Source organism: Gekko japonicus, unplaced genomic scaffold (genome assembly GCF_001447785.1).
Source record: "Gekko japonicus isolate JY-2015 unplaced genomic scaffold, Gekko_japonicus_V1.1 scaffold740, whole genome shotgun sequence".
In the NCBI taxonomy this organism is placed as follows: Eukaryota; Metazoa; Chordata; class Lepidosauria; order Squamata; family Gekkonidae; genus Gekko; species Gekko japonicus.
Genome location: NW_015172576.1, coordinates 533924 through 546267, shown reverse-complemented (window position 1 = coordinate 546267; position 12344 = coordinate 533924). Strand labels below are relative to the sequence as shown.

Sequence of the window (12344 nt, the reverse complement as noted above, 5' to 3'; positions counted from 1 at the left end):
GAATGTTTTTTTTTTTTTTAAAGCACAGGTTTCATACGAGTAAGTGAAAAGCAAATCCGAAACAGGGATTGTTCAGCAGAAACAGAAGAAATGGGAAATTCGAAATCACCCCCATTCCTCTGGGCAATGGACAAACATTCTCCTTCCAACTTGTCTGTTAAATATTACCTCCCTGCCCCCAGTTTCCCCTTTCCTCAGTGAGTCCAGGCTGAAGGGTAATACTGTGCTTTCTGGGCAAGGGGAATGCTTCCAGGATTCCCCTACACATATCAGCTACAGTCGTGTCGCTGTTCTAGGGCATGCTAACTTCCTTCTTCAGAAAAGTCTATATTTTAAAATAAATAAATAAATAAAATTAAAAAAAAGAAAAGAAAAGTCTATATCAGTGGTGGCGAACCTATGGCACGGGTACCAGAGGTGGCACTCAGAGCCCTCTCTGTGGGCACGTGTGCCATCGCCCCAGCCAGGCCCAGACCATCATTAAAGTGCCAAATTCTCTGCCAAATAATTTTAAGTAAATGAAAGCATTTGGGATTGCTCTCCTTACTTTGTTTGGATCATCTTAAGTTAATGTATGAGTTGTTTTTTCTAAAGTAAAACCTCAGTATTCAGGTTAAATTGCCGTGTTGGCACTTTGCGATAAATAAGTGGGTTTTGGGTCGCAGTTTGGGCTCTCGGTCTCTAAAAGGTTTGCAATCACTGGTCTATATACTAAAAGAAGAAACGTAATGCTGCAGGGGCCCTCAGCTACTGCAAGGACCATGCAAGGCTGATGCCTCCAAATGGTTGCATAATTTTTCAAGGCCCGCTTCAGCCCTTCTGGCAAGACACCAGCGTTCTCCGGCCAGACTTTAAGAACCATTTAGATTAGGCCATTACCGGCTGCGGTCACACGGAACATTAGCCACGCTAGAGAGACGGAAGATAGGTGGATTTTCCAGGCGCGATCTCAGCGCCACATCTGGGAAGCGTAGAGCTCCCGTGGCTCACCCGAGGCTTCCCGCCGAAGATGCAGGATAAAAAACTAGTACCTCCGAGGTACTAATTTCCAGTAACCGCGGGGCAAGGGCGGGCATCTGATCGCGTTTCCGGTGGCATCCGGCGCCCGCCCATGTCCCCTTGCAAAAAGGGGTTTTTTTTCTAAGTCTCCATGGATGCGCACAAGCACCCAATGGAGCATGCGCATACTTTGGTGTACAGAAAAAAACAAACCCGTTTGCCGCACCGCGCCGCTTATTTGCCGCGCCGCAGGATTGTCCTGTGATCGGCACCTCCCCCCTACCCACGGGACCTCCACGGAACCTCCACGGGATGTCTGATCACACAACCACACGTTATTTTGCCCCGGGGCAAACAGCCACCCCCCCCCCCCGCGATATCCGGCCCGTGTGACCGGGCCACCTATTTACAGATAAGTGCAGCATAGCATTGTCAACACATTACTTATTATTTTTTAACTTCATTTATATCCCACCGTTCTCCCCAGTGGGGACCCAAGGTGGCTTATATAATTCTCCTCTCCTCCTTTTCATCCTCACAACAACTTTGCCAGGAAGGTTAGGCTGAGCCTTTGTGACTGACCCAGGGTCACCCAGCATGCTTCCATGGCAGAGTGGGGATTTGAACCTGGTTCTCCCGGGTCCTAGTCTGATCCTCTAACCACGGAGTGCATTGAATGGTCAACTGGATCCAATGTAGCTGCCTAAAGGCATATTACATGTTATTCTGAGCAATAACTATAGGTGGGTGGAGATTTGCCAGTTTGAGGCGAGTGTGGAGTCCTGGATGGGATGCCAGAATACCCAACATGAACACTACAAATGGTTCTTGCTAATTTTTTGCCTAGTCAAGATTTTGATGTACTGGCACTTCTAGCAATTTTGCAGTATTCACTTTGCAAACCAAATCTCAGCCATTCCTTGTTTTACAGCCTGTCCCTGGTTTCCAGTTGCTGCCATACTCACAGATGGCCCCAATAGACATCAATGTTGTAAGTTCCGCCCTGATTTCTAAAGAGTGTTCAGTTTTTTATTCTTTATTATTTTCTGCAAGTTTTTTTTAATTGACCAACAAAGATTCTGTTTCAGTGTGTGATGACTAGTACTACGTTTGTTTTATAGAATGCTATGTTGGTATCAGAAGATACCGTTTTCATTGCTCCTTATACAAATGTTTTGTTTTCTTGAAAAACATGACTGTCATGTTTCTCCGGATTTTCTGGTATGTCCCCATTCAGTGTTTGGATTTTTTAAAAAAGTTTGTGAATACAAGTAATTTACTAGCGTTGCTGTTTTTTCCATGCATCTGCTTTGCCCCCAAGGTCTTTAGAAGTTAAACCTTTGAATGGGATGATGGGGTAAGGGGAAGGATGTATCTCACCTCTAGCGAAGTTAATTTTGAAATTACTGGTAATACGTTAAAGGATGATTATGTACCTACAGTAAAGTTTTGATCAAAGGAACAAAAAAACAGATCCTCTGTATTTTAATCAGTGCAGAATAAACCATTGCAGAGTAAATCAATACAGTAAGCAGAAAAGAGCCTCCACCTATAATGGTGAGTGCACTGAGGATTCTCAGAACATTTGAGAATATGGGTCTTCTTAGAAGTATACAAGACAGTGCCCCTATTTGCCTATGTGAAATGTTGGAAGGGTATATTCCATGGAGCCTTGCACAGTTTTAAAATCAAAGGTATTTATTTATGGGGTATTTCAGTGCGTGATGACTAGTACTACATTTGTGATATAGAATGCTATGTTGGTATCAGAAGATACCATTATGCAGTGTGTCTTGAATAAGGAAGATAAAGTAAGAGGAATAAATCAGCAACACATGGCCATGTTTTGAAAGTTTTCCCTGTTGCACATACAATTTAAGCATCTATGCAAACTTAAAATTACCCATTGGGTAGCTTTAAATCTCAGCTTTTAAAAAGCCAGATTGCATCAAGTTCTCAGTGCCTTATCTTAACAGGAGGTTTAGCAGCAGGGGCTGAGATGCAGCAAGTGACTTCCATGTCCCTAGGTGAAATATTTCTCAGAATGAAGGCGGTGATGGAAAGTGCCGTCAAGTCACAGCCAACTTTGGTGACCCCATAGGGTCTTCAAGGCAAGAGACATTCAGAGGTTGTTCACCATTGCCTGCCTCTGCGTAGCTACCCTGGACTTCCTCATTGGTCTCCCATCCAAATACTACCCAGGATCCACCTTGCTTAGCTTCTGAGATCTGATGAGACTGGGTTAGCCTAGGTCATTTAGGTCAGGGCATAAAGGACTAGAACACAGTATAATTAGCTTCTCCCAATGATGATTTGATGTGTTTTTATCTGCTGGTTTAAAGAAATGGAGGGCCTACACTCCCCTCCCCACCCATACTCCATGTCCATTGCTGTCCTAAGTAAGGAGCTTCCAAATTTCAGGCCCTACACTGACAAAAAAAATCCATTCTTGAAATGGGCCAGATATGAAAGAGCAGTGCTTCCTCCAATGCTTGTGAATCATGAACTGACTGAGCAAAAGATATCATAACAAAGCAAGCTTGCTGTCATCAGCCACTTTTTTAACCTTGGACTTAAATGTACCTTCTTGCAATGTCTTAGGAATGTTCAAGAAATTTTACATATGGACATTTAATTCTAAAAAGTTAACTCCTCAATATTTTGTGCACTGTTTCTAATGGGTTCCAATTCTCCCCTGCTTGTTATATAGCTTATGGCTCTGCTTGGACACAGACTGTTTCCTTCAACACAAATATTGCCTGGAGGAGGTGACGGATTGAATATCCCACAGCAGCTGCTGCCACCACCTCAAGCAAGTATTTTATAGCCTGCTCAGCTGTCTATATTGGCAACTTAATCAATCCATCCGTTTCCATGTAGGACCGTACGATAGGATGCTGATGAAAAGCTCAAGCTTGCCCATCTTTCCAGCAGAGCTACAAGTTGGGAATTGGGATCTAAGTGAATGCCAGCCTCCAGGTGGGACCTGCGAATTCCCTGGAATTACAACTCATCTCCAGACCACAGAGATCAGTTCCCCTGGGGGGGAAATGGAAGTTTTGGAGGATGGGCTCAATGGCGTCATACCTCACTGAGGTCCCTGCCCTCCCCAGGCTCTACCCCCAAATCTCCAGGAGTTTTTCAACCTGGATCTGGCGACCCCACCCCACGCTGGTGGCCAGCAGGGACCTGGCAACCTTATCTGGGAGAGGCAATCTGAAAACGGCTGCCACTAGTGCTGAAGCCAATCACAAAGTGTTAAGAGGTTGCAAGCCAAGCAGTGGAATGCTCTCTACAGACACAAAAGTGATGCTTATTGGAGCATGTCCTTCTCCATGAAGTGGAGGGAGGACAAGATCACCTCTTTGCTTAAGGGAGGAGATGCTGTGTCCAACAAACAAATGGGTCTCAGGAAACCCACAGGCAGACCACCATGGCATGGAGATCGATGCATTTCGTGGTATGTGTGTATGGGAAGGATGTTGAAGTTAGTTCATACTCCCTCACAGGAGAACTCATGAAAGGACAGGAATAAGGAATGACAGTGCCACACCGGATAGAATGAGAGCTGAAATAGCACTGCAATATAAATGTCATCCAAAATCATCTTGGCCATTTGCTCCCAAGATAGCTTTGCACAATCTTCCCATCTGTCTTATTGAGGTTCTCATCTATAACAAGGCGACATTACTACTACCACAATGGAACCAGGCCAGTTGATCAGCCTTTAATTATACTTGTTGGCAATGCTGAGATCTTTAGTGTTTGAGAATGCTGCTCACAATCTGTGCCCCACCTGCAGCTTGAACATTGTTGAGTCTTTTTGTTGTTGTTCAGTCGCACAGTCGAGTCCGACTCTTCGCGACCCTATGGACCAGATCACGCCAGGCACTCCTGTCTTCTGCCATCCTCTGAAGTTTGCTCAATTTCATGTTCGTTGCATTGGTGACACTGTCTAACCATCTCATCCTTTGCCGTCTCCAACTTCTTTGACCTTCAATCTTTCCCAGCGTCAGGGTCTTCTCCAGTGAGTGCTCCCTTCTCATTTGGTGGCCAAAGTTTCATTATCTGGCCTTCCAGGGAACAGTCAGGGTTGATTTCCTTTAGGATTGACTGATTTGATCTTCTTGCAGTCCAAGGGACTCTCAAGAGTCTTCTCCAGCACCATAGTTCAAAAGAATCTATTTTTGCCGCCCGGCCTTCTTTATAGTCCAACTCTCGCAGCCATAAATGACTACTGGGAATACCATTGCTTTGACCATGCGAACTTTTGTTGGCAGAGTGATGTCTCGACTTTTTATCATGCTGTTTAGGTTCGCCATCGCTTTCCTCCCAAGGAGCAGGCATCTTTTAATTTCATGGCTGCTGTCACAGTCTTTGGTGATCTGGGATCCCAGGAACGTGAAGTCTGTCACTACTTCCACAACTTCCCCTTCTATTTGCCAAGGAGTGATGGGGCCGGATGCCATGATCTTAGTTTTTTTTTGATGTTGAGCTTCAAGCCCACTTTTGTGCTCTCCTCTTTTACTCTGAGCAAGAGGCTCTTCAGGTCCTCTTCACTTTCTGCCATTAGAGTGGTATCGTCTGCATATCTGAGGTTGTTGATCTTTTCCCCAGCAATCTTAATTCCCACTTGTGATTCATCCAGGCCAGCATTTCGCATGATGTACTCTGCGTATTCATCCTTGTCATACTCCTTTTCCTATGCTAAACCAATCAGTTGTTCCATATCCCGTTCTAAATGTCACTTCTTGACCCTTATACAGGTTTCTCAAGAGACATGTGAGGTGGTCTGGTATTCCCATCTTTTTAAGGACCTGCCATAGTTTGTTGTGATCCACACAGTCAAAGGTTTTAGCATGGTGGGGAAAAGTGGCCACAACTGCTCCTTCCCACTCGGTCCCTTGATAGGTCCCACCCCTCACCTTTTCCCCTGTCTATTGTTACAAGTGGGATGCAAGTGCTGTCCCACGACAGACAGGTGAGGAGGAGAGATAATGGAACACAGAAAGGAACAGGGAGGGAGGCATAATAGCACGTTAATCACAAGGCTCACTAAGCACGGACTGATCTTACCAGTTTCTAGACAGGATTACTATGATTAGACTGGTGAAGCATTCTGTGTAGTTAAATAGTGCTTTTTAAATATAATTTTTTCCCTCTTCAGGAGGACCAATGCAGGCACACTAGCATAAAAGGCTTTGCGTAGATATTTTGCATCAGTTTTGATCAGGGAACCAATGGCTGCTGAAAGTAGGGGCAAAGGACAGCATAATTCACGTGCCTGCAAGAGTTGTGCAGAGGAAAGAATTTTCAAAGACAGAGATTTTCTCACTCCTGCCAAATCTGCTCTTAACAGTTCTTAATAGAAGAAAGGTCCTGTTATCCCTCGCCTGTGATTTCCCCCTATTTACAGAATTACTTGAAAAAAATGTTTTTACCTGGCACCTACCATTGTCAAGCATGATTACTATTTTTTAAATAGCTGTGCTAAGACAGTGTATAGTTCCAGTGCCAGGGAAGTAACTATCAGTCTTATTTGTAGCTTGCCAAAACAGCTGAACAATCTCAGTATAATTATCACTGCTTTTCTTGCAGATACTTCCAATTATATTATCACATATGGGACCACAGGTAAGAAATGGGGCATGAATAAACAAATTGCTTGTGTTCTGAAAAGAAAGGTGATTCCTGCTTCTGCCTCAAAAGTAACTTATTAGAGACATCTGTTTTTCCAACAAGCCTCCTGAAGGAAATACATATGGAATGTGAGGTAATCATCCCACAGATCTGGCATGATTTCCCCCCCACACACACACGAAGCCTACAAAAACTAGATACCAAATGTGAAATTGCACTAAATGGCTAGGGGCTGGTATAGCATAATGGTTCAGACACCGAGATGTGAAATCTCCATTTCAAACCTTACCTCTGTCATGAAGTATTTGCAATATTGGTATAATATGACTCCCCCCCCCTTAGTTATTTATTTAAAACATTTATAAGCCCACCTTTCTCCCAGAAAACTGGGACCCCATGGTGGATAACAAGAGGAAAACATCCTAAAAGCAAAACTAACTATTAAAATTGCCAGCAATACAAATTGCAAAGTTGTTGTAAAGGTAGATTATGGGTTGGATCAAGCCAGCTGTTTCACTCAGCCTCACCACATTCCCTCTCCTTACTACAACCCCTGTCTCTCATGTCTTATCTATGCAGATCCCATGATCCCAAGCATTGCCTTTGTGATGGTAGAAGACCTGCTCCTCCCCCCCCCCCAGCTAAAAAGTGGGTTGGATCCAACCCCATATTTGCAAAGTGCCTTGAGTGCTCAAAAAGACTGTAGAAATACTAGACACTTATTAACCTCGTTTTGTCATAACTGACTCAAAATGATAGGTATTTTCCACATTTAAAGTGGAAGCAAATTTCCTCCATCCGTAGAAGAATGGTTGTTTAAGATGCTAGAATTTGCTGAGATGGCTAAATTAACCTCTTTGGTTAGAGAGACAATTTCTACTTTTATAGTGAGCTGGAAATCTCTTATTGACTTTTTGCACGAAAGGGGGAAATGATCTGATGATTAGTGGATTTGACAATTAGAGAATCATACACACACACACACACACAATTAATGGAAATGTAAGAAGAACTGTTGATGTAACTTTGCTACTTATTCTAAGTAATTGTGTTATAATTTGAGATTTAACATTAAGTGATTGTAATTGTCATTGAGGAAGTTTTGAAAGTTTTATTGGTATGTCTATTCTTTTGGTTTTGTCTCTTTTCTCTTTTCTTCCTCTTTTGTCCTTTTATAAAAAATTTAGTCTGTTTTTATTTAAAATTTTCAATATATATTTTTAAAAAAACTGGAAGTAAATTTCCTGAGACCATGTACGGTGGTGGAGGAGTTTAACCTTCCTCCAAAGAATGTATCAGAGCTCACCTGCTCAAGACATTCATGAAGGTCTTCATGATATTGTCTCTCCGTTTCCCATGTCTTCTCCCTGTGTCATTCTATCATGTTGACTGTAATAGATGCTAGTTGGTTAATTTTTCAGTGTAGAGACTCCAAGAGGCGAACATATGATTTGGAAATGGCATTCACCCTGTATAAGTAACTGTTCTGCAGTTTCTAAAACAGAAGCCAGCATTTTCCCCACTTCCCTCCTCCCTGACAGTGTAACTAAGGAACTGACTTTTCTTGGTATGGAAATAAAACCAACTGAAATGATATTCAGCAAGTTTTGGAATTTGCCAGACATCCAGATTTGGACTTTTGACATCAGTGTCTGAGCTCAGAACTCGATACTGAATGCCAGAATCAAAGATATGCCTATTTTGATTTGTTGAATGAAGCTGATATAAGATAATGCTCCATAATAGGGCAGTGCCTGGCCTGAGTTTTGCAAGTCAGTACTTAGGAGATTTTGTAGTACTATCCTTTCACTTAAAAAAAATCTGTTCAGTTTGTCCTTAATTTTTGCTGCTTCTCTCTCTCTCCCCCCCTTTTGGTTTGAATTTTAGGGTGCAGTGCTCAGTTCGGAAGAAGCGGTAAATAACTTGCTACTTGGTTTTCTATAATGATCTTATAACATGGTTTGTCAGAATCAATCAACAAACGTGATCAATGAATCCGGCACACTTGGTTAATGTGACAGGCTACTAACCACTATGGCCTTTAGGGGCACTGCTGCCACCAGGATGGGATGCATTTCATGCAAACGCATGAAAAACTGCAGAATTTGGTACTGGTTAGGGAATTTAGCATTCTGAAGCATCAGAGCTTTCCTTTTAGATAAGAGAAAGTTTATAGCCCTCATCGCAGTGAAGACAGAGCCTTTTTGTGGGATAGTGGCTGGTACATGAGACAAATCAAATCAGGACTGAACTCTTCCTAGAAGACAAAATGCCTAAAGTGAGGCTATCATACTTTGGCCACATTATGAGAAGTCAAGAATCACTGGAAAAGACAACAATACTAATAAAAGTTCAAGGCAGCAGAAAAGAGGAAGACCCAACATGAGATGACTTGACTCCATAAAGGAAGCCCAGTTTTCAGTTTGCAAGACCTGAGAAAGGCTGTTAATGATAGGCTGTTTTGGAGGTCATTAATTCATAGGATCCCCATACGTCAGGAGGGACTTGACCGTACTTAACACAGACACAGCAGAGATGGGACAATGGCAAGTGAAAACCCAGGCACTGTGTCTGTGCAGGGAACAGGTTGCTTAGTAAGATTTCCAGTGGGCTTCAGCTCATCGCCCTTTCCCATTATGGAGAAACTAGAAATAAGAAGCACAGTTATTCCCTGATCTCTTTTGGTTACGGGCTGTGGCTCAGTGGAAAATCCTCTGTTTTGCATGCAGAAGGTCCAAGGTTCAATCTCTGGCACCTCCAGTTTAAAGGACCAGGTAGTAGGTGATTTGAAGGACCTCTGCCTGAGACCTTGGAAAGCCACTGCCAGTCAGAGTAGACAGTACTGATCTTGATGGACTAATGGCCTGATTCAGTATAAGGGAGCTTCATACATGTTCTTCTGTGATTTCTGCTTGTAGTCTAAGATTCTGACATGCATTCTCTCACTTTTCTCCACACAGGAATCACCTTCCCAGGTTTTTACTGGGTTAATTCTCCCTGGAATGCCAGGGATATTGATCCCTTCAGGCCAGGCAGAAGCCCCCCCTGATGGTCAAGAGGGGCTTCTTCCAGCAGGCCAGGCGGGATCCAACCCAGGCAACTCAGCAGGTCAGCTACCATTTCCAGAGGGCACAGCAGACGCAACGGCCCTAGCAGGCATCCAGAAGATTTCCCCAGCGATGAACGATGACCTGAGTGGGGCAGCAACGGGCCTGCATCCAACTCCCTCCGGGTTTAGACAGCCAGGTTACGAACATGGTGTCACCCAGGATCCATTTGCAGAACCCACGGTCTTCATCAAAATCAATATGGAACCGAGTGAGCTTCGGGAACCACCTACGACAGTCGCAAGACCTGAGAATGACAAAATTGTGGGCGGCCATACTTTGGCCCAATCGCTTGTGAGAGGAGACAGCCATATGCCAGTAACCACCATGGAGAGCAAGCCATTGAGAGAGCCATAAAGAAGGATTGTTTAATGCCATGTATGGAGTGCATTGATCATTACTGCTGGTGTTAATGTGCATATGGTAATTTTTGTTAACTTTAGGGTAGGAATGACAGAAAGATTTTTGCAAAAATATTATGATTATTATTTGAAATTTGAGAACACCCTGTATCTAATACCCGAACCATATTTTAATTGTAGTCCTACAACTTGAGGGTTGCTTTATTCTGAGATTTTCCAAAAAAGATTCCTTCTCACTGCCTCTGTCTTGTAAAAGGAAAGGAAAAAATCCCAACAGTTTAGCAGTGTAAGACAGGGAATGCCCCAGCGATGATGATAATGATAACGGTCCACATTGCAATTTTATAGGTATTGATATAACATTTCCTGCTCTAGGCCTGTGGGGTTATGATAGTTTATTGCGGCTGGGTCTATAAGATGGAACAGCACTCCATTTAATCATTTGGCTAATTAAGTCTGCATCTACACATTACTGGAAACTGACCTATTTTTGCTCAGATTGCCAGCTCCAGCTTTGGAAACTCCTAGAGATTTGGGCACCGTGCCTGGGGAGAGCGAAGTCTGGGAAGGGGAGGGAACGCAGCAGGGGCATGATGCCACAGTGCCCAAAGGACTGTTATAGGGCAAGCTAGCATAATATCTGACATTGGACAGATGCAGCCTAATAAATCCTCAAGGATTTCAAGTAGCTGAAGACAGAGTTCAAGTGTATTTACTATATTCCATGGCTTGATAGGACTCGGTGGATAGTTGTGTGTGCCACATATTTCTCTTCTTCTTCTGGAAATCTCCATGCACCATATCCTAGCTGTTTTTAATTACTGTTGGCCTTGTTGAATAAACCCTATATATCAATAAAGGTATTTTCAAAGGCATATGACTAGGTTTGAATTTGCTATACTGTTTCGGGTTTCAATTGTGCAGAAACCTTTCATTATACAATACTGAAGACCAGGGGTCGTTTCGTAGAAAAAGAGCTAGGGGAACTCATTAGCATAACTCATTAGCATATGCCACACCCCCTGACATCACCGGAAGTGTGTCATAAGGCCACACACCTCACCCCCAACTGTCCCGGCCGCCGCCGGCCTTGCAGCTCCACTGCCGAGCCCCATGAGGGGCCCGGCGGTGGACCTGCAAGGCCGGCGGGAGTGCAAGGAAGCCCCGCAAAGGCCCTCCCTGGCCCCAGGCTGGCAGGGGTGGGGAGAGGCAGGGAGGAAGCAACTTACCCTCCCTCTTCTCCTGCCTCCTCCTGGCTGAATGAGGGATGGAAGTGGGGCGGCCGGAAGCAGGGAGCGGGGCTTCGTCATGTGCCCCCCCGTACCTCACCCGGGGGAACTGCGATCCCCCGCGATCCCCCCGAAATGACCTCTGCTGAAGACTATTATTGTGTCATCCTTATTATTTTGCCACAAAGCTTCTGCATGGGTGCAAAATTCCTTTCCGCCAGCAGCCAACTTGTATATGCAGAAGGGCCCCGGGTCTAGCCCAGCAGATCTATGAGTACAGCAGAAGAATGCTGCCGCAGTAGTGTTCAAACCTTCCCCCATCTCAGGGTTTTGCTTAGAGTATGGAGTCTTCCTTCTTCCGCAGATACACCAGGATCAATGCTCCCTCTAAGCTGTGGATTCTTGTGAGCAAAAATTCTACTTTGAGAGCTACTGGCATTAAAGTTGTGAGCAAGTGATTTGGCTACTGCATAAATTAGTTTGCTCTGGAGCCATCCTTCCTGAACTAAAACAAAAATGTGTGAGCTGGAGGCTAAAAAACAGTGAGCTAGCTCACACTAACTCAGCTTAGAGGGAACACTGACCAGGACCATTTGCTGATGAATTCTGTCATGTGTTTCATTTTTGCAAAAGCAATCTAGCAAGTCACTAAATAGTACATTATTTTTAATAGCCCAAACTGGCCTCAGCCAGCCAAGCACAGATCTAGTTTCGTGCCAGTGAACATCTCTGTGAATACATTTCAGTATGCCACTCAGGTGGCCATGAGTGCTAGGTGACATTGACTTCTAAAAGAACTGGGGCAAACATTATTACATGTTGGTTATCACACAGAGTGTCTTGAAAATGCAAAGCTCAGAATAATCCTTAGCCAAGTCTCTTTAAGGGCATGCATAGGGTCTGTGACATGAAGGTTCTAAATCCACGTCCTTCCAAAAGAAAAGGAGGATTCTCAAGCTGCTGCAAGGCCATGATGCTTGGGTAGGAGCCAGTGTGGTACAGTGGTT

General features: G+C 44.0%; 1 protein-coding gene across 1 annotated transcript in view; it reads left to right on the top strand.

Annotated features, from left to right (window-relative positions):
• The window catches only part of AMTN (amelotin), a 26771-nt gene extending 16668 nt beyond the window's left edge, over positions 1-10103 (top strand). The window contains exons 6-10 of the mRNA XM_015421422.1: positions 1931-1990; positions 3710-3811; positions 6598-6633; positions 8527-8553; positions 9600-10103. Coding sequence (XP_015276908.1) covers positions 1931-1990; positions 3710-3811; positions 6598-6633; positions 8527-8553; positions 9600-10103 — 729 coding nt within the window. The remainder of the gene's footprint in view (positions 1-1930; positions 1991-3709; positions 3812-6597; positions 6634-8526; positions 8554-9599) is intronic.
• The last annotated feature ends 2241 nt before the right edge of the window (positions 10104-12344 follow it).